The sequence below is a fragment of the Tenebrio molitor genome, chromosome 5 (assembly GCF_963966145.1).
Source record: "Tenebrio molitor chromosome 5, icTenMoli1.1, whole genome shotgun sequence".
Classification (NCBI taxonomy): Eukaryota; Metazoa; Arthropoda; class Insecta; order Coleoptera; family Tenebrionidae; genus Tenebrio; species Tenebrio molitor.
Window position 1 is genome coordinate 8,976,715 of NC_091050.1, and position 20,822 is coordinate 8,997,536.

Here is a 20,822-nt window from a genome sequence, read left to right on the forward strand (position 1 = left end):
ACTTTTATATTCAACTACTTTACGGCTTAAACTGGTATTTATCCCTTCCGGAAACATAAATATCTAGAGATTTAATCATTTTATTGATGATTTCATTTTATCTATTTTTTCCTTGGGGTCATAAATACAAAAAACAAACATTTCCACAAAATTTCTAATCTGCTTTGCATTCTATCGTATTTTATTTTATCTATGAGAAATTGTCCATACGTGTTCCATCTATCGGGGACTGGCTGAATTAGTTTCGAGTCAGGAAGAATCCTGTATAGAAAGTGCGCGCAGAGGAAATCGTTTTAACGGTACATCTTAGTTCCGCAGCATAATATAGTACAGTTGTTTATCGTCGGTTATAATAAATTCCACATTAATTTACAACGTAAAGTACTTGTCGAGAAATATCCCGATCGCGGTCGTGCGAATTCTAGTGTAATTTCTGGTGAATCGTTTGAAATCGGAATTAGTTTCAAAATAACGATATAGAACCGTCATTTGTACGTTTGTCGCGTATGAATTCTGCCTTCCTGCCAGTTTAATCATCCTACATGTGGTGTTAGCCGGCTCATTGCAAGAACCAATTAATTAAAACCGTTAAGTTTATTATATTAGCCAGTAATTATACACAAAAATGCATCGAGATACACTTCAGCTTATACAAATTTTAGAAAAAACCGTCTCTCCTGGTGAGTACCCAAGTTATCGCAATTTGTCAAGTTGCCATCATTCTTTAGCCATTGCCATATAATCGCCCGCTCAGTTATCTCAAAATACTATTTCGCTAACCTTTCGATACATTTTCGCCGAGTTTTTTGCAATAAAGCGAGTCTGCACTTTGACAGTTAATGACGTTAATGATCAGCTCCCAATTGCACGAATTGCCGCAAATGCCTGATGATGTCCGTCACGAAGTGACGAAACGTATTGTCTTTCACTTAATGCCTCATTCGATCAAGTTCTGGGATGCCTCATCCAGAATATTTTTTCTCATTCGCCAACATAACCTCAAAATTTTCGAGGTCATTATCCTCGGTAATTTTCCGTTAATCGTTAACTCATTATTTGGTCGCTTCCAGATAAAAATGAACTCGAGCAAGCATCGACGTTCCTCGAACAAGCGGCCGCCGCGAATATCTTAGAATTCATCAAAACCTTGTCGGATATCTTGCGACATGGGGGCAACAGTCCGGTCGCGCGGATGGCCGCAGGTCTTCAGCTGAAGAACCAACTCACGTCCAAAGATCCAAACATCAAACAGCTGTGTCAGCAGAGATGGCTGGCGGCTCCAGAAGATATACGCACCTACGTGAAGAAAAACGTAAGAGAGAGGAGGTTGTTGGTGGCGCGGAGTAACCAGTTTGTTGCAGGTTGTGGGGGCCTTGGGGACGGAAACGAATCGGCCTTCGTCCGCCGCGCAGTGCGTGGCGTACATCGCAGTAACGGAACTACCCCATCACCAATGGCCCGATCTGATCGCGACGCTAGTAAACAACGTGGTCCAAGCCAACTCGACGGAGATCCAGAAGGAGGCCACGCTGGAGGCCATCGGCTACATCTGCCAAGAGATCGACTCCGACGTGCTCGTCGCCCAGTCCAACGACATCCTCACGGCGATCATACACGGAATGCGAAGCACAGAGCCCAGCAATCACGTCAGACTGGCCGCCACGCAAGCCTTGCTGAATTCCCTAGAATTCACCAAAGCAAACTTCGAGAAGGCCACTGAAAGGAACTTCATCATGGAAGTCGTTTGCGAAGCGACGCAGTCGGTCGACACGCAAATAAAAGTCGCCGCTCTACAGTGTCTGGTCAAGATCATGTCTCTGTACTATCAGTTCATGGAGCCCTACATGGGCCAAGCTCTCTTCCCTATCACTCTTGAGGCGATGAAATCAGACACCGACGCCGTGGCATTACAGGGTATTGAATTCTGGTCCAACGTCAGCGACGAAGAAGTGGACTTGGCGATCGAGGCTAACGAGGCGGCGGATGCGGGACGGCCGCCAACTAGGTAAGCACATCTATTGACTGGAGACATGTTATGAAATAGTCGTCGGTGTTGCGGGAGGAGGCGTAATTGTTCCCCAGGGATAATAGAGTTCTTATCAACAACCAATTGAATTTCAGACGTCGCTTGTTTACTTGATTCATTCCTAAAATTAATTTTGCGTTTTATTGCCGGTGATGCCAATAAAGTTGGATTGATTCAGTGGGTGGTAATAAGTAACCAATAAAAAATTTATAGAATTCAACCGTTAACGATATTGTTTTCGGCTAGAACTATCACAACGTGTTCATAATACGATTTAATTATCAGCGGTGTACTTAATTGTCATACCAGTCGGTAAAAATGAGAACTTCGACGTAAATCGGCCGTTACGTGCAGACACTTATTTTTTATTGGAATTTCCGTGTCACGCATAGGTATAAAAGATCATTAATTTTATTGACATAATATAATTCATAAAATATATTCACCGAGTTAGTGCGAGGCCGTTTTTTATCAATCCTTTGTTATATCTCTCTGAAAAAACGGTTATTTTTCGCCATTTATAAATAAGGTTTTTCCCCGTTTATCTAACTTAATCTTGATCTAATCTGTTGTTGCTTTGTCCCATTTACGTAAACACATTCAATTTCGAATCAAAAAACCGTCATTAATGCGCTTTGACACTTCTCGCGCAATTAAGCTTGAAATAACGACTGTCTTTGGCACGTGGCTAAATAGAATTATCTCCAAGCATGAACCCTATAAACGAGTATTTTATTTATAGTAAAATATTTTTCCAAGTGTAATTATTTTTTAAATACTAATTCATGCGATTAAATTAACGAGTCTATTTTAGATCGCCGTTGTTAACGCGCCACAGTTTTCGATTTTTTCTAACTGAACAGTATAGTGTGTTCGTTATTCTAGCCGTCTAGCCTAATAGTTGATCAAAATGTTACAAAATAACATTTTCTGGTATTGTCAGATTCTGTTTTAAGCTTTGAAGTAAAATTTTAACTTGAGTCCCAATTTGTTCTTCCAAGAAAATCTTCTTGGGATTGACTGGACTATTTGTGACTATGTTGAAACAAAAATCACGGAGAAAACGGCATGCCCGTTTTTGTCAGATTATGGATTTTCCTTTGCTGTTGTATAATTTAGCAATATTGCGCAACATATTTTTTTATAGAAATTATAAGACTAAAATTGCACTGGCGAGCGTTTTTTCTATCATCTTAGTACTTGTCGTTTTTGTCCAACGTGCGAACACAAAAATATTAAAAAGATGTTAGAATAATCGTTTTTAAGGCTTCTACTTCATTGGTCGATGTATAATAAAAGAGCAACTCCAATGGTGAAAATTCCGAAAACTAGTTTAACGAATCAATGTACAAAGGAATAAAAGCTGAGAAAAAATCAATTGACGTTACGATTTTAGTTTGTTGTGAAGCAAGAATGGAAAACTCCCCAATAACCAGAGCGGTATTAGTAGTCTGAATTATTGAAAATAAAAAACAAAATATATGTAAGAAGATAGAACGAAGTAATATTCGACGTGAAAAGTAAAACACTCAGTTTATCATTTTTTATGTTGTAGAATCGGTAAATTTTCTATTTTCGTGCATCGGCGCTATTTTGTGTGATTAACATGACTACACGGAGTAGGTAAACAATGAATCATTGTAACAACACACCGAAATAACAAAACACCATTTTCATCGATTAGAAAGCTGGGATTAAGCATTCTGCTTATCCGTCACGTTGGTATTTATTTTATCGTTAAAAACAAATTTTACGTTTGTACCGAATTGATTCGAAACTTCGCGAGGACAAAGTGAAATGAAAGCTACGCTTAATGTTGCCGTTATCGTAAAATCTAATTATCATTTCTTTTATGTTCGATTTTTAAGCTAAATATGAAACAGACGAAGACAGATTGTAAACTGTTACAGTTTGTCGGTTTATTTTTCGTTATCTGGTGTTGGTGTTGATAATATTAAATTTGATGAAATTCTGTTGGATCCGTTTGAGTTATTTAGAAACGTATTTTTTTACAGAGTGTCGAGGCACTACGCCAAAGGCGCTCTACAGTTCATCGTCCCGATCCTCCTCCAGAAGCTGACAAAACAAGAAGAACTCGACGACGAAGACGACTGGAATCCGAGCAAAGCGGCGGGCGTGTGTCTGATGCTTTTGGCCACTTGTTGCGAGAACGAGATCGTCCCTCACGTTTTGCCCTTCATCAAAGACAACATCAAATCAGAGAACTGGCGATTCCGCGATGCTTCTCTCATGGCCTTCGGCTCGATCCTGGGAGGTTTGGACAACACGACCCTCAAACCTCTCGTGGAACAGGCGATGCCCACGCTGATCGAACTGATGTACGACAACAGCGTGATCGTGAGAGACACCGCGGCTTGGACTTTCGGCCGGATATGCGAAATCATCCCCGAAGCCGCCATAAACGAGAACTACCTGAAGCCGCTGTTGGAGAGCCTGATGAACGGGCTGAAGGCGGAACCTCGCGTAGCGGCCAACGTCTGTTGGGCGTTCTCAGGTCTGGCGGAGGCGGCCTACGACGCGGCTGACGTTAACGAAGACACGGGTACTCCAGACACTTACATACTCTCGCAGTATTTCGAGTTTATTGTACAACGGCTTCTCGAAACTACGGACCGTCCAGATGGCGCTCAGGCCAACCTTAGACCAGCAGCTTACGAAGCACTCATGGAAATGGTGAAGAACTCGCCGAAAGATTGCTATGTGACAGTGCAGAAGACGACGATGGTGATTTTGGAACGTCTACAGCAAGTGCTCCAGATGGAGACGCACATCACGAGTCACAATGACAGATCACAGTTCAACGATCTCCAATCGCTCCTCTGCGGCACGCTTCAGTCCGTGTTGAGAAAAGTTACGCCGGAGGATGCTCCGCAAATATCAGACGCCATCATGACAGCCATGTTGACCATGTTCAACTCGAACTCGTGCAAAAGCGGAGGTAAGTACCAAAGTAAGTAACAACGAAAAAGAAATGAGAAACCTAATCGGTCATGATTCGTAGTAGTGTCAACTGTCAAAAGTTGTTACAGTGCAGCACCAAGAAATTCTTGAACTGTAGTTCAAGCAGAAACTGACATATCTCTAAAAAAATTCTCATCAAAGGAGCTCTCGGATTTATAACGCATGTTGTAGAGTTATCAGTTTTTTAGAAAATATTTACAATAAATAACACGAATGGCCGAGTAGTGCCTTTGTGCTTTTGCCAGGAAGAACGTCACTTTCAACGGTTCCTTTAATTATGAACATTTTATTATTTAGGTTTGTGCATTTAAAACAAACGATTATCCTTTCAAATGTTTCCAACCTCAAAATCACAAGACCCAAACCTTGCAAATCAAGTTACGGCGTATTTTCGCGTAAATAAAATGGAGCAAAGCTATCTTTGATGAAAAATGTTTTTAGACAAATGTTACATGTTATTTTACATTGAGAAAGCTTACTGTAAAAGTCAGAAGAGTGGCCAGAAAGAACTGTTGAAACAACTGAAATGACTATTTTTTACAAATCAAGAAATACTTTTAGTATAATTAAAAAGATATAATTTAACAGTGAATCTTACTAACCTTTTTTCTGCTTCTATTGACAGATGTCACCTACTTTAATATGACATTAAATGTGCTGTCTTGTTTTTCATGACCCACTAGGTTCTCAAATTACTCGATTATACCTTTCATCAATTGATATTGTTACATAATGATAATCCACAAAATGACAAATTGAGTGATTTTAAGCATCAACCACGATCTGCTGTTCATTTCATTAAAAATGCATTATGAAAATGTTTTTCCGAGAAAGAGCCAATTTTCGCCGATTAGAGCTCCACAAAACGGACGCTTCACAAAAAATGATAATAAATACGCAATATAACAAAGAACAATAACACTAAACACAAAAACAACGAACAATGAGGAAAAAAATCACAAAAACTTAAGATGAATAATATCCCTAAAAAGCGACCGTTGAGTAGCGCTTTGCGGGGATCAATCAAACTACACTTTTGAACAGGCTGGTTATAATACAGCAGGTTGTGGCATCAACTTGAAATCCTCAATTACCGTTAATTAGTTATTCTTTTCTTAGTTTGTCACCCTATTTCTACGTAAGATGTGCTTTCAAAGTAAAAGTCAAAGGAAGAATTAAATATTTTCTCATCACGTTTACGAATGATGTGAGCGGAAAACCTCAAGTTCATTAAGTTGTTGTTTATCGTTATATAATAATAAGACATTCAGTCATATTGCTGGTGACTGTTTTACATTTGGCATTTTGTTGCGTAGGTGTACAAGAGGACGCTCTGATGGCAGTTTCTACTCTTGTGGAGGTACTAGGCGAAGGTTTTCTCAAATACATGGACGCTTTCAAGCCCTTCCTTTACATCGGCCTGAGAAATCACCAAGAATACCAAGTCTGCGGCACCGCTGTGGGCCTCACCGGCGACATTTTCCGCGCCCTCAAACTAAAAGCTCTTCCTTACTGCGACGAGATCATGACTTTGCTCCTCGAAAATCTCGGCGATCAGTCCGTACATCGCAGCGTGAAACCCCAGATCCTGTCCGTCTTCGGCGACATAGTCCTCAGCATCGGTCCAGAATTCAAAAAGTATCTGGAAGTAGTTTTGACCACTCTCGCGCAAGCGTCCCAGGCACAAGTAGATCGCAACGATTTCGACATGATCGACTATCTAAACGAGTTGCGCGAAGGAGTCCTAGACGCTTACACCGGCATCATCCAGGGTCTGAAAGGTGACGGACCCACGCCGAATCCGGACGTGATGATTCTGGAGCCTCAGATTCCTTTCATCGTCCAGTTCATTACTGTGGTGGCGCAGGATACCGTTCATTCGGATGCCACAGTGGCCGTGGCGGCGGGATTAGTCGGAGATTTGTGTACGGCTTTCGGTGCGCCTCTCTTGCAGCTGCTGGACTTGGAACCCATCAACGAAATGTTGGCGCAAGGTAGACGCAGCGGAACCAGCCGCACCAAGACCCTGGCCAATTGGGCGACCAAGGAGTTGCGCAGGTTGAAGGCGAACTCCACGGCGGCCGTCGCTAGTTGGTAAGTAAGAGTGATTCAGTTTGGCAAAGCAGCTTCAATTTACGTCCATTCAGAACGGGTTTTGGTTTATTATTATTTACGAGTGCAGGCGGGGTGAGGAGGATTTCTGTATTTGTTGGATAATGGCTATAATGTAGAGGCTGTCAGCTGTGGTTTTGGCTGCACTGTAGACGGAACTTAGGATGCTTACATCAGAAATAAATAAAAAAGATTTAAAAACATGTTTTTTATAAAATAGGTTTTTTTGTCTAAGTCAGTTTTAGACGACAAAGCCTAAGCATCGTTACGAATACAAGTTCTTTCTTTTTATTAAAAACATCAGGAAAAACACCCAAGTGAACATGTAGTCATACAAAAACTCAAATTATACGAACTGAAATATTTCAGTAATCAATAATTATTTAGAAAACTAAAGTTGTACTCTTGAAAAAAAATACGTATAAATTTAAGTGATATTCTTTGGAAGTGTTAATTATGATTAAAAGAATGTAAGGTTAAGGAAAGAAATCTTTGAGCAGAATGTTAGATTGTTAGAATGTCAGTGATTTTTTTTAAGAATTGTTGAAAAATTCTTGCTTCAAAAATTTTCAATACGAGATGTATTATTCTCTTTCTAAAACTGAATGTCGAGTATGTGTAAAAATATGTTAATGAGTGTCTTTATGTTTTATAGTCTTCACTGCAGAGAATATGGTCCTTGGTTATCTCTTGTATGTTAAAACCTTTGTCCAACAACTGCGACTGAACTCACCGAGCGCATAAAATATTTATAATAATTGAGTTGTCGATACGTGAAATATTTTTAATAGGAATAAAAATTTCTACGTGTTTTTTTTTAAATATTTATCGAATTTCACAGTTATTATTCATTCGTGTCGCATTACTCCAATCTTCATTTGTTTTATTTGATTTTTTTTGTGATTGTGGGCAAACGAATGGCGTGATTGGATCTGCTATGTTTGAGATCTTGCCGAATCACTTGACTGTCTGAGTTCAACGTAAATCTGTGTGCGGGTCGAAGTTTGACAGTGCTTTCGATGGTTTCAGATTTTCTTTGGCATGTTGTGGTTTAACAGAAGGAAATCTAACGAAGGTGTGGTCAACGGCATCGATATTGGATTCGCATTATACATAAAACCAAAATTCTTGCAGACATTTAATTTTCGTTTCGGTCGGGTCGGACCAGTTTTGTTCTACAGTCGACGACAGCGACACGTCTCGTCGAGACCTAATAATGTCGGGGGTGCGGGCGGGCATCGGGCTGTCGGCTCGTTGAGTAAAACTGGTCAGCTAGTTTGACATGGTATTGTTCCCCAATACTTTCGGTTTTCGGGGTGCAGAGTGATTGCTGATGCATATGGACTCTTGTTAAACTGTGAGTGCTATCGTAGCTGTGAACGCTTGTGAATAGTGTCTGAATCTTCGCCTGTTTCGTGAAAGGCGGTTTAGCTCAAGACTGAAGAGTGAAGTGGTGTCTCTCCTCTGTCACTTGTTGCGTCTTTTACGTTCGTCTTCACTTTAGTATTGTATTTTATTACAATAAAAGCATTTGTCTATTTCACATATCGAATTAATCATAAGTAGTTATTTTTATATGGTCTTTGGTGACGAATTGCGTACGCACTATACTAAAACAATTGCCCGGGGTGTGTCCGAATTGTTTCATTGGAGTACGTACGCAATTTCATTCAGGAAAAAACCGACACACGCTCCGTACGCTAATTTAGATTTCGTCGAGATGTCACACGGTTTTTTTCTCCTTAAATTACGGAAGACTGCGATAATCAAAAACCTGTCCAAGGGAGCGTGTTTTCGTTTTTTCGGTAGTTAATTGTTTTGAAACGTTTTTCCAATTCACTGAATTCATACTCAGGAAATTTGAGAATAATAAATTTTGTGACTGGTATTTTTTATGAAAGATTTTTTGTGAGGCCTGATTGTGCCTTGCGTGGGTGGTGTATGTAATTTTCGAGTTTTTCGTATAAGTCGCTGTCGATGAGTATATACGAAAGTGCTTGAAAGGGTGGGTATCGCAACAAAGTAAAAAAGAATCTGTGATTTGAGAAGGTTTCTGTAGTTGCCAAAATGAAAAGAAATTATAAATTAAATTCCATTAGTTTTTTAAATGCGTATAATGAAACCTTCTCAATGTTTTCGTAATTATAATTCTAGGATTATAATTATAAATTCCTTGTATGTGTGATATTTTTCCGTGGGCAATATTGAAATAAGCCAAATTTTCTTTATATTTGTTCGTCACTAGTCCAATCAGCGATCTTCGTCGGTTTTAGAAGGTCCGTTTAGCAATGGATTATTTTAATTATTGCCCGCGTCTGGGTTCAACGGCTGTATGAAACAATCTGTATAGTATGTAAGTCGTGTGAGTTATTTTGTATGTAAGTTGTATGAAAACTTTTATTATGAAATAGTGTAAGTATTTCTACTGGCCTAAATGATTTACTAATATCTCTTAACTGTTTTAAACACACCAAAAACGCATTGAATTAATTTTAAAAAGCTCATTTTATATTAATAGGTATATTGTGTGGTTTGTTAAGCACTTTATTTGTTTGTATTCGTTCAGATTTTATCATTCGCTAGACAAGTAAAGTGCCCGCTTCCATCTAACATCAGTAATGGAATTCATGTGCAAGGTTTTAATTCGTGATCTTTTTAAAATTAAACCGTCAAAAAAAAACTGTTCTCACTTAGCAATTCTACGAATGTCATCGTGCAAACAATTGCGTTCAATTTAAACTGGAAGGTTTTTGAGTATGTGGAAATGTTTACGATTGCATATTTTATTGGTTGAATGTTTTGTTTTGATTGTGCCATGTTGATTGTTAAAAATCTGTAATCACCCCAATCGTACCGATGTTTGACAATATCGTCATTTTACGTGTGTACTGAAGACTGAATTTTTAAGTAAACTATAGTATAGTCAAGCTCAAATGCCGTATGAAAGTTGACGTAATATGCGGCTTATTCCAAAATTCATATTGTCGAACGTCGGTCCAAACTTTCTTTTCTTCTTTTCCCTTAAAATGTTACCATGTCTAGGGTGCCTATTGACCAATTTCATCAAAATTATTGTATTAGGTTTTAATTTTGTTATATTAATTTTTCTGCACGCCTTTTCAGTTAGGATATTTCACTTTTTAAATTCCCCCCAAAACACTTGGGATCACCTTCCCACAGAATTGGGAATTTTGTAGTTGTACGGATAATAAATGTTTCCTTTCTTTAGATACTGTTTTCTTTACATCCATCCACACGAGTCGACTAAATTTCCGTTCAAATCGGTCGTAATTTTTTTTAAAACGAAAGATTTCAAATTTCCCAGAGAAGGTAAGACTCTTTCAATAAAACAAACCTCGCGAATGTGTCGTTTTGTACCCTGCAAATTAATCAGGTCTGTAATTTACATGATTAGTGATTGATTTCAGGCAAGTGGGAAATAATCTCATAACAAACCTCACTGCTAAGGCTTCCTTGCTAAATCCAAGAGTGGTCGTGCAGCGTTGTTTAAAATGGATCACAACGAGCAGCACCCCAATACCGTGAGTTTTTCACCATCTTTGTCCACTCACCCGAACCGAAACATTTTCAGGAGCCTCTTGACCTAGACGACCTCTTGCCCCAAGTCGGTGAGTTCGGCCGATATCAGAAACTAATGCTTTGGTTCGTCTGCCTCCCCGCGTGCTTCCCGTGCGGGTTTTGCGCCTTCAACCAACTCTTCATGACAGAAACTCCCGACCATTGGTGCAAAACTCCCGACATCTTCAACCTCACCAAAGAGCAACGACGAAACCTGTTCATCCCGAGAACCAACAACTCGTACTCAAAGTGTCGCATTTTCTCCGTCAACCGGACAGAAATTGTGACTTTTGACGACACCTTGAACACTTCGTGGCCCACAGAAGCATGCAGCGAAGGTTGGGAGTTCGACAAGAGCGAAGCAGTCTCGAGCATAGTCACCGATGTATGTATCCCCCGCTAACCGCTCGTAATCCACTCAAGTCGTTTCAGTTCGAATTGGTGTGTGATAAAAGTATCTACCCCACTCTAGGTTTGGTGGCTTTAAATCTGGGAGGTCCGGTGGGTGTCTACTATTTCGGTTTGCTAAACGACAGCGTAGGTCGAAAAAAATCGTTTTTCGCATGTCTCACCACTTTGCTTCTCGGCAGCGTTCTCACAGCTTCGGCGCAAAATTTTTGGTGGTGGGCCGCGAGCAGAGTCGTTGTGGGACTCACGATCCCCGCCATCTACCAAATACCGTTCATCATTTGTGAGTACCACGCCACATCAACTCGGGTCTTCGGGATTAAATCGAATTTTGCAGCTCTCGAATTAGTGGGTCCCAATTACCGGTCCTTCGTGACCGTCATGATTTGCTTGTTTTATACTTTGGGCTTGTTGATGTTGGCTGGAATAACATATTTCGTGCGCGACTGGGTCCGCCTGGCTCTTGCCACTTCCTTGCCCTTCGTCCTCTACTATTTTTACTGGTTTTTCTTACCGGAAAGTCCGCGATGGTTGTTGGCGAAGGGGCGCTTTGAGGAAGCATCGACTGTTTTGGAAACGCTCGCTAGGGTCAACAATAGGGAGTTGCCGCCTAGTTTTAAACAACAGCTCAAGCAAAGAATGTTGTGCAAGGGGAGGTTAAGCGAAGACGCCTACGGTGAGACCCCGCGTTGTACAGCGTTGTGTGCCACTCCCAACATGAGACTCAAGACCGTACTCATCACCTTGAACTGGTTTGCCAACGAGGTGGTTTACGTTGGTTTGAGCTACTATGGGCCTTCACTGGGCGACAACGAGTACGTCAGTTTTTTTCTCTCTTCGGCGATTGAAATCCCGAGTTACCTGACATGTTGGTTGATGATGGACCGTTGGGGGAGAAGATGGCCGCTGTGTCTGTGCATGATCACAAGCGGCATTTGTTGTGTTGTCACCGTTTTTATTCCAAGTGGTGCGTTTGAGAGAAAATCCAAAACATTGTTTAACACTACATTTTAGATTCAGTGGAGCTGATTCTTGTCTTTTTCTTGATGGCCAAATCCGCAATCGCCGCTTCCTTTCTCATAATTTACCCCTTTGCCGGCGAACTATTTCCGACTCAATTGCGCGGCCTCGGTATTGGCGTTTCGGCGTACATTGGAGGACTAGGACGCATCATAATCCCATTTATCACATTTTTGGTAAGTTTTGCCCCAACTTCCTCTTCCGCCGTTAGAATCCACGTTTTTGTATTTTGAAGGGGGCAGAGATGGTCGCGTTACCTTTACTGATAATGGGGATTATCGCGGTCCTGGGTGGACTTATTAGTTTACGCCTACCCGAAACTCTACACCACCGTTTGCCTCAGACATTGGACGAAGGAGAAGAGTTTGGGAAAAATTTTACCATACAAGACTGTCTCAGATGTGTACCTTTAAAGTAAGTTTATAGAAAGTGTATTTGCATAAAGAACAAAATGTCGGGAAATTCCTTTGCTTAATGAATGAGTTTATTTAGACCAGAGTCATCGACATCAGCTTCCGAAGATTTAGAACTGGAACCCATCGATTCGGAAGCACAGGAAGATACACCTTTGGGACGTTCCATACGTCGAAAAATTTCAATACAAAGACTCGTCAAGCAAACCAGTATTATGGACACCCCGAAAGATGCGGATGGAAGCATGAAAATCACTAATTGGTTTTGAGAATTAATGGGCACCAAAACACGAAGTTCACCTTTTTTTCACCTCTTGATAAAATTGACAGATGTAAAAATTGATGTTGATTGAATAAAGTATTTATGAATGTAATTTGCGTCAATTAATGTTTAGGTGTGACGAGATTATTTCCAACAGTCTGATGTAAGGCGTCAGTGCAGAACGATGTGTTAACAGCCCCAAAAACATTTTGAAAAAAGTTCAAAATGGCAGGGACTTTGTTTTTTGGATCATATGTTACGTGCGATTTGTTGGACAAACTGTAAAACTACATTGTCAAAAGTCGTATACTTACGTCAAAGTGCATAATCTTGCATTGCTCCCTCGAAAATAGTTTTTGTCAGATAACTGCATCACAAAAAATCAGTAATTAATTTTAACGTATTGACTCGGTGCAATTTAGGTGATAATTTTAACACAAACTTCACGAGCCTCGATAAGTGCATTACTTAACCTACGAAACGTTGCGCTTAAAATGATTTATTTTTGTACAGACGACCTCTAAGCCCAACCCTTCAGTGTTTTTTACACCATACAAGAATTTTTAAAGCTCTAAAATTACCGAAAGAGGAGGAGAGTGTAAGTAGTGTTTCTTGTAGCCTCCCAGTAATTGTAAACTGGTCGTTTATTTATAACAATTTAACCTTGTCTGTTTGTTTTTGTTTTATCCGTCGTGTTTACGTTTTATTTTAACGTGCAATCAGCTGCACGCTTGATAAAACTCGGATTTTGGAATTTCAAATCCAACACTTCAGACATTGAGTCCAGTTTAATTTTAGTATTAGGACATTATGAAAAGATGAACCCAGATGAATATGACTTTCGCCGCCATATACCAAGAGAGCCCTCCAATGAGGCATTGGATCTTATTCGAGGGCTTGAAGATCGAAGCTTGAACCTTCTGAAAAGAAACATCAAAGCTAAAGAGAGCAGGGAAATATTTGCTGAAGATGAACTTGTTAGAAAAGAGTGTTACGATGAGATGCGCTGTGAAATGCCCGGACAACCCAGGTCCACTTTCCTCATGGTTTTCAGTCCTGATGGTTCAAAGGTTGCATCAACACATGGCAACCACAATATTTATGTCACTGATATTAAAAGCGGAAAAAACATAAAAACGTTAACTGGGCATCCAAGAACTCCTTGGTGCATTGCATTTCACCCCACTTCCAACCAGATTGTAGCTTCAGGGTGCCTAGGGGGGGAGGTCAGAATATGGGATCTTAGTGTAATTTTCAGCACCCAAAAACTTGATTTGATGTATTTATTTTCATAAATTGTAGGGTGGTAGTGAAGTCTGGACTGCTGGTAATCAGTCAGTTATCGCGTCTATAGCTTTCCACCCTAACGATCGCATCTTAGTCATAGCCACATACAATGAACTGTATTTTTGGGACTGGAGTATGCCTGAGCCCTTTGTTCAGGTTGCGACGGCGAATCCCAAAGAAAAAGTAATTTTTGCATTTTTTACAAATGTCGTTTTTTCATTGAATTTATTACAGATTAGATATGTAGCTTTTGACAAGTTGGGTCACAAATTAATAACGGGAATTGCGAATAGTCCCCAGACCAGATGGGAGAGGGTCAGAGCTCCTGTACCTGTCCCAAGACAAGCAGAAAGATCAGCTAGTCCATACAGACTGAGGATCACGCCGAGATTAGTAAACACGCCATCAACACAAGAAAGGCCATATTTCAGCTTAATGCGTCCTGTAGGTTCGTTACTATTTGTGATTCACTTAAAAAATTTGAACTTTAGGAAGCTCCAAGTACTAGTGAAGCTGCGCGGGAGGTAATGTCAAGTGTTCCAGAGAGGGAAAGACGAATTACGGCATCTTACAGGAATCTTCTGAGGGAATATGAGCAATTGGTGCAGCGGTACTTGAAGGTTTATAAGCCGCCAACAATGGTGAGCGAATCAGAGTTCTTAGTTGTTTTTTCATAATGCTTTAATAAAGAACAGTGTTTATTCAATACTTTTTTGACGTCTGTTATGCACAGGTTTTTTCATTCATTTGCGTTCATAAAATATGATATTTTGTCAAATTAAATTTAAACTTACCAAACATTTTTTGTATGCAACTCGTTAGTAAAGTATCTTTATTTTACTCGTCGGATTTCCCTTCTCGTAAAAAAAGTATGTATTACATATTTTATTCACTTGTTACTTGATATATATTTTTTTGCTCCGTGAATTTGCGCACTCGTTTCGCTCGTGCGGCAAATTTTCCTTCTCGTAAAAAAAAGTATTACGTAACGCACTTGTCACATAAATAAGCATTTTAAATGTGATAAAACGTAGAGATGTTTTAATAGATCAGAAAAAATGACAGTAAAAGTACAGAAATTTTATTGATTATTTAGATTGATCGGGGCACCGATCCGATGGAAACGAACCCCACCAGCGCCACGAGTAGCACCCAGGCTCCTGAGTCGACTTCAAACACCCCAGAAGCAAGCAGCTCCTCGAGCTCTTCACATCCTGAAAACTTTGATCCCCAGCCGTCAACGTCGCAGAACTACAGCTCGTCTCTCGTAATGCCCAGCCGCATCCTAGCTATGAAGAAGCAACCCACAGAAGCCCACGGCACTCAAACGCCGGAATCGAGAAAACACAAATCGTCTGAAAACTCTCAGGAATCCACTCAAGAAAAACGAAGCAAAAGCGACGACGCCAGCGCCCCTGGCACGTCATCGCACATAGAGACCGCCACTCAGACGCAGAGTCCGAGGAGGGTTCTCGTCATCAACGAGCGAAGTCCGCAACCGGAACCTTCAACGAGCGGACTGCAAGACAAGCCCGTTCGCAACTCCGGCGTCCGGATACTGTGCCCGAAAACGCTGAAGAGGAAGCTCTCGAATACTACGAATGATTCCGAAGCGGGACCCTCGACTAACGAACCGCAGCCGAGCACCAGTCGTCAACAAAATGGCGAAGACACTTTGCTTTCGAATATTCGCCCGATCGCCGAAGAGGTGCGGAATCGGTTCCTGCCCATCATACAGTCGCTTCCAGCCTGTGATAGACCCAAACTACTCAGGTGTGTTCTTTGGCTTTTTTCCATTTTTTTCCTTTATTTAAAATTGATGTTTTTCTCAAAATTTGAGAATAGGCCTACCAATGTTAAACGCTTATTTCTCTCAAAATTTGAGAAATATCCTTATGATTACAGACGCTTCGAGAACAGTAGAGCCCACGAAAGAATGAAATTCAGACAGACGTGTCCCACTTTCTTAAAAAAACCCAACAGAAGACCGGTTCTTGACACGTCTTCGGACAGCAGCAGTTCGGATGACGAACGAAGCGCTCAGAGTAGCAGAAGCAATGATCCAGAACCGGAATGTGCCCACACCGTCAGCAGTAACAATCCCGTCGCGTCTTTGAGCAACGCGACATCGTCGATAGCCAGCAGCACATCCAACATCAGCGGTGTCAGGAACTTCATAATGGAACTGGAGCAGTTACTGATGACCGTTTTGCTGACGGAAATCGAAGGCAACGATAATCAAACTTCTACAAGTGCAAACGTGAATCCTGCAGCAAACACGTCGACCCCAAACAACAACAGTCCCACAAATTTTTTATCTTCTGCTGCTTCTATTCAAGACGAACAGTCGAACAGTTCAACCTTCAGATCGTCTCCGATTTTTATGTCGGCAACTCGCGATCAAGACTTGATAAGGCCAAGTGCTGTGACGCTGGGGAACGGCAGGACGGCTACTTCTACCGACGAACCGCCGCAGTCTAGTCCTTCAGGAAGCAGCACCATACACTCGAGGACGAGTTCCCCCATATACAGCAGGACTTATCCGAGGCGACGGTTACTAGCGCACCGGATTTCTGCATTTATGCCGACCCGAGTGAATTACAACAGAACTCCGATGCGGTACAGGAGGGGTACTTCGTTTAGACTAGGTGAGTAGAGGTAAGGTGCGTCAGATGTTGCCGAAACGAATCGATATTTGACAGGGACGAGATTGGCGATGAACAACAGTTTTCCGATCGACGAATTGATCAACTATTCTGAGCGTCCGAACGCTGAAGACAATTTGCCCCAAGACAACCAACTTCCTAGTAACAATATCGATAATCTCCCGGAACCACCGACTCCCGGTAATTCCGACAACAACGTATCTCTCAGCAACATGTACTCGAATATAGTCCAAGATCTGGAGTCGAGCCTGAACGACGTGAGAAATATCAGAGCGAGCAACCGCGCTAGCGAAACTTCCGACATCTTGAGCAGTTTTTCGGAAAGTCTGGAAAACATAATGAACCAGTCGGACACGATTCTGAGGAATTTGGGCGGTTCGATGTCGATGTTGCCCAACTACACGGAACAAAACGAAGGAAGGAGGAGAGAACCGACGGAGCCTCGTGTCAGTTTCAACGACCAAAGTTTCTACGTACGAAGCAATTCACCGCAAGAGGCCTCCACCAGTAGTGACGTTAGAGCTCTAAGCGACGTCCTCCGCGGCGGAAGAAGCGTAGTCGAGTCGGATCACAACTACCCGAGGAACCCGGGCACCACCCAGAGTCAGACCGGCACGGAAAGCATGTCGCCGCTGATGACGTCCCTGCAGTTGACGATTTCGTGCATCCAGCGGCAAGCCAGACTGTTGAGGGAACAGGTGGAGAGCATCGAACGGATCGACCGGACGATGCTGGAAGTGGAACAGTTGCAGCTGATGCGACAATTAACGAGCGAGCTGCTGAGGTTCGTGCGAACCATGGGCGGCGAGAGTCGCAGCGCGGGGATGATGAGCGTGAGACAGATGCTGGCGGGGACTCGAATAAGCGACTCGAGCCCGTACGATTCGCAGTCGGAGGAGGCGACCCCGCAGAATCCGCAGCCCAGCACCGCCACCGCCAGCACCTCGGCCGAACCGAGCCAGCCGAGGCCGCGGAGCTCCGGCCGGAAGACCTACCCTCCGTCGAGACTGTTCCGCTTGCAGCGCCACAACCGCCGCTCGTTGTTCGTCAACTTCTTTCCCAGGAGGTACTCCGGGAGGCCGGAGCGGGGCACGAAGCATTGCGGACCGTGCCGGAGCAACCCGTCGAGGACGCCCCCGGAAACGGCCAATCCGCTGCGCCACCTCCCCAGTTACTCGTTGGTCAACTCGTCGAGTCTCAATTTGATGGCGCGGCGGCTCGAGCTGTTGCTGACGGAGCAGAGTCGGTTGATAACCAGGCCGCAAGAGAGCAGCACCAACACCCAATCGAGTCGGTCCACTGCCGCGACAGAACTCGGCGAGAGAATACTCTCGATTAGGTTGCACGATTGCGTGATGCGCATGCTGAGGGTCATGGGCAACAGAGTGGACAACCCGTTCAGGACCTCCAGGTCCGACCCGGTGGTCACCCAAGATGGGGCATCGCGATTCGGCGCCCGACACTTTCTCAGCCTCATTGTGGACAGTTTGACCAAACACATTGAAGAACTGGGAGTGTCCAACTTGTCGCAAAGCATCAGAGGACAGATTCTCGTGGTTCTGGCTATGGCACTGCTCTTGTCGGATCTCTTGTTGTTGCAGTTGGTAGATTCGATCCCGCCGCCTGCCGGGATGAATCTGGACGTGGAGAGAGAGTCTTTAACGTCACGCATAGACCAAATGTGCGGACGGATGCTCCACAACCGCTTCAGCGGTCACTCCCACCAGCTGACGCGGAGTCTGCAACATATGAGACTGACAATGCGACGGGCGTACAGGACGCTGGGACAAACTTACAATGCTAGAAGAAACGCGATGTTGCCCAATCGCCCGAACACTAACAGAAGACAGTTGCTCAACAGATACTTGAGAAACGTGCATCTCCGACGGTTCATCCAAAACACCGGCTCCGAACCCGCGACTTCGTCCAGCGAAGCCAACCCTACGAGAGACAACCCCAGCACGGCTCCGGCGACCACCACCGAGAACACCTCGAGTTACAACGTGAGCCGCGGCTGGAGCAGCTTTCGCGATCTGATAATGAGATACTCGGACAACACGGGCGAAGACGAGGACGTGACCAGTTCGAACTCGAACCAGGACAACCCAGAACGAAGCCAGAGGTTCGAGAACGTGTCGAGCAACAACAGCGACGACAACGACGACGAGTCCGAGTGGTACATCAACAGCAACTCGTCGCGCAGCACTAATCTCTACCGCACCAACAACGTCAATCTGGTTCACAACAACAACGAGGAGTCGTCTTCTAATCCCGCGAGGCCGTGGAATGTGCCGTCGGTGCAGGTGAACGACGTTCCGATTCCGATATCGGAGCAGCCGTCGTTGTTCCATCAGAGGATAATGGCGCACCGGCAGAGACTCTCCGAGAGGGTCTCGGAATTGCGGAGTTTTCCGCAGATGAGCGGTTTGCGTCCCAGATTCTTGCACCCTCTTTACGCCAGCGTGAATCCGTTCGATGCCGATCTCGACGACCCTCAAAGAGAAACTAACTACGACTGTGATATGATAACGACTGTTACTCCGAATCATAGGATTCAAGTGTGGGACATCTCCTCGGGCAACATCCCAGTCATCAACAATCGTAAGGTCGGCAAGTCGTCGTCATTTCTTGTACTTAGCGTGTCGTTTTCAGCTTTGAAAAATATTATCGTGAGCGAATGCAAAATCCACAACGACGCAAGCGTGGACATTTCTAAAGACGGGACCATTTTAGTGACTTTACTACCATCCGGTGGTTACCTGAACGTAACTAATAAACTGGGTACGAGGCCTCCGGTAAACCACCGAAACTTGATTACATTGCTTTGCACTTGTAGGAGTTTACAGCTTGAAGTGGGACACGTTGGGTCAGTGCTTGTACTTAACCAGCTTCGAGCAGAATGCCGTTTCCGTGGCGCTGTCGCCCCTCAGTAGACACTTGGTTGTTGGTTTGGCGTCCAGGCGCGTCTCGATCGTTCCGAGCGACAGATGGACGATGGCACGGATCTTCATCATAGACCAGAAGAAAGTACCGGGAGACAGACTACCAGTCCTGCCGGTTCTCCGGGAGCTGGGCCAGAATAGGGACACCAGAGCCACCAACTACAAAAGCGTCAACTGCATTCGCTGGCTGCCCTCCTCCGGCCAGGGACTCATCTACGCTACGAACACGGGACAGTTGGTCATTATGACGTAAGTTTTGCGAGCATTTTATATGAGGCGATTAGAGTACAACTATTTTGTAACAATTGTCGAACGGGCCCTCGTCTCGATTATTTCATTTCTTGATTGCCGCAATTGTGTATTGTTGTGTTTTTTTGCAAACGTTGCGGAAAATATAATAATCAAAATGTTTTGTTCGGATGATAACGAAAAAAGTTAAATGGCGCGAAAAGGTTCAACTCAAATTGCAAGTGTATATAGTTTTTTATTTTCACTACTTTCATTTTATAGATCTTTACATAATATTTATTTATTCAGTAACTGTAGCACTTGTTCTGATTATCTCGCTATACCGCTACTAATTCATTTTTAGTATGTTATGATATCTGTAAGGTGATAAAGTTAACTGAAAACGACTTTCATTTAGTTTTTCATTTATATAAAACTAAAACTAAGTAAATGTAAAATTAAATTATAATTCAAAGTCAGTAAGTGTTCTTTTAAGAGATGTAATTTTATAATTTATAATGTCGTTTTAAATGCTCATAAATAAATACAATAGACTTGTGAAATTTATTTCTAGTGATACCATTTGTTGTTTTTAAATAACGATTCGCTTTAAGATAGTTTAGTTTGTCACTATAAATATTTTGTATGTTTTTGATTCCGATCGTCGGTCATTATTGTAATTGCCATCTTATAAATCAAAGAAATTTATTGTTTTTAATGAAGCTATTCATAGTGTAACGTCTGTTTAATTTTGAAGTAGGTAATATCTTTACATTTTCTTTATATCATAAATTTTGGATTTTGCACGAAAGTGTTGTATCTGTACATATTGTAATGTTGGTGATCAAGTACCTTTTTAAGAAATAATATAGATATTAAAGCTATTCTACTTTTTAA

General features: G+C 42.5%; 3 protein-coding genes across 7 annotated transcripts; all 3 read left to right on the forward strand.

Moving 5' to 3' along the window:
- Positions 1-312: 312 nt before the first annotated feature.
- On the forward strand, positions 313-10,855 carry Fs(2)Ket (Importin subunit beta Fs(2)Ket). 3 transcript variants are annotated; one of them, XM_069047092.1, is made up of 7 exons: positions 313-680; positions 1,071-1,312; positions 1,362-2,005; positions 4,042-4,997; positions 6,325-7,102; positions 10,549-10,662; positions 10,713-10,855. In XM_069047092.1, the coding sequence occupies exons 1-7, from the start codon at positions 626-628 to the stop codon at positions 10,726-10,728; spliced, it is 2,805 nt and encodes a 934-aa protein (XP_068903193.1). In that variant the 5' UTR covers positions 313-625; the 3' UTR covers positions 10,729-10,855. The 3 variants fall into 3 exon arrangements, with proteins under 3 accessions (XP_068903193.1, XP_068903194.1, XP_068903195.1); XM_069047093.1 differs by having other exon boundaries at positions 314-680; positions 4,042-4,985; XM_069047094.1 differs by lacking the exons at positions 10,549-10,662; positions 10,713-10,855 and adding an exon at positions 8,150-10,348 and having other exon boundaries at positions 314-680.
- CarT (Carcinine transporter) lies at positions 10,543-12,914 on the forward strand. Of its 2 annotated transcripts, XM_069047103.1 has the most exons (7): positions 10,543-10,662; positions 10,713-11,084; positions 11,132-11,390; positions 11,445-12,074; positions 12,122-12,303; positions 12,363-12,541; positions 12,620-12,914. In XM_069047103.1, the coding sequence occupies exons 1-7, from the start codon at positions 10,633-10,635 to the stop codon at positions 12,807-12,809; spliced, it is 1,842 nt and encodes a 613-aa protein (XP_068903204.1). In that variant the 5' UTR covers positions 10,543-10,632; the 3' UTR covers positions 12,810-12,914. The 2 variants fall into 2 exon arrangements, with proteins under 2 accessions (XP_068903204.1, XP_068903205.1); XM_069047104.1 differs by lacking the exon at positions 10,543-10,662 and having other exon boundaries at positions 10,885-11,084; positions 11,172-12,074.
- Positions 12,915-13,058: 144 nt separating this feature from the next.
- On the forward strand, positions 13,059-20,809 carry LOC138130554 (uncharacterized). Of its 2 annotated transcripts, none has more exons than XM_069047090.1 (10): positions 13,059-13,400; positions 13,601-14,049; positions 14,105-14,272; positions 14,324-14,533; positions 14,581-14,730; positions 15,186-15,862; positions 15,935-16,737; positions 16,792-19,356; positions 19,408-19,536; positions 19,592-20,809. In XM_069047090.1, the coding sequence occupies exons 2-10, from the start codon at positions 13,621-13,623 to the stop codon at positions 19,948-19,950; spliced, it is 5,490 nt and encodes a 1,829-aa protein (XP_068903191.1). In that variant the 5' UTR covers positions 13,059-13,400; positions 13,601-13,620; the 3' UTR covers positions 19,951-20,809. The 2 variants fall into 2 exon arrangements, with proteins under 2 accessions (XP_068903191.1, XP_068903192.1); XM_069047091.1 differs by having other exon boundaries at positions 15,995-16,737.
- Positions 20,810-20,822: the final 13 nt, after the last annotated feature.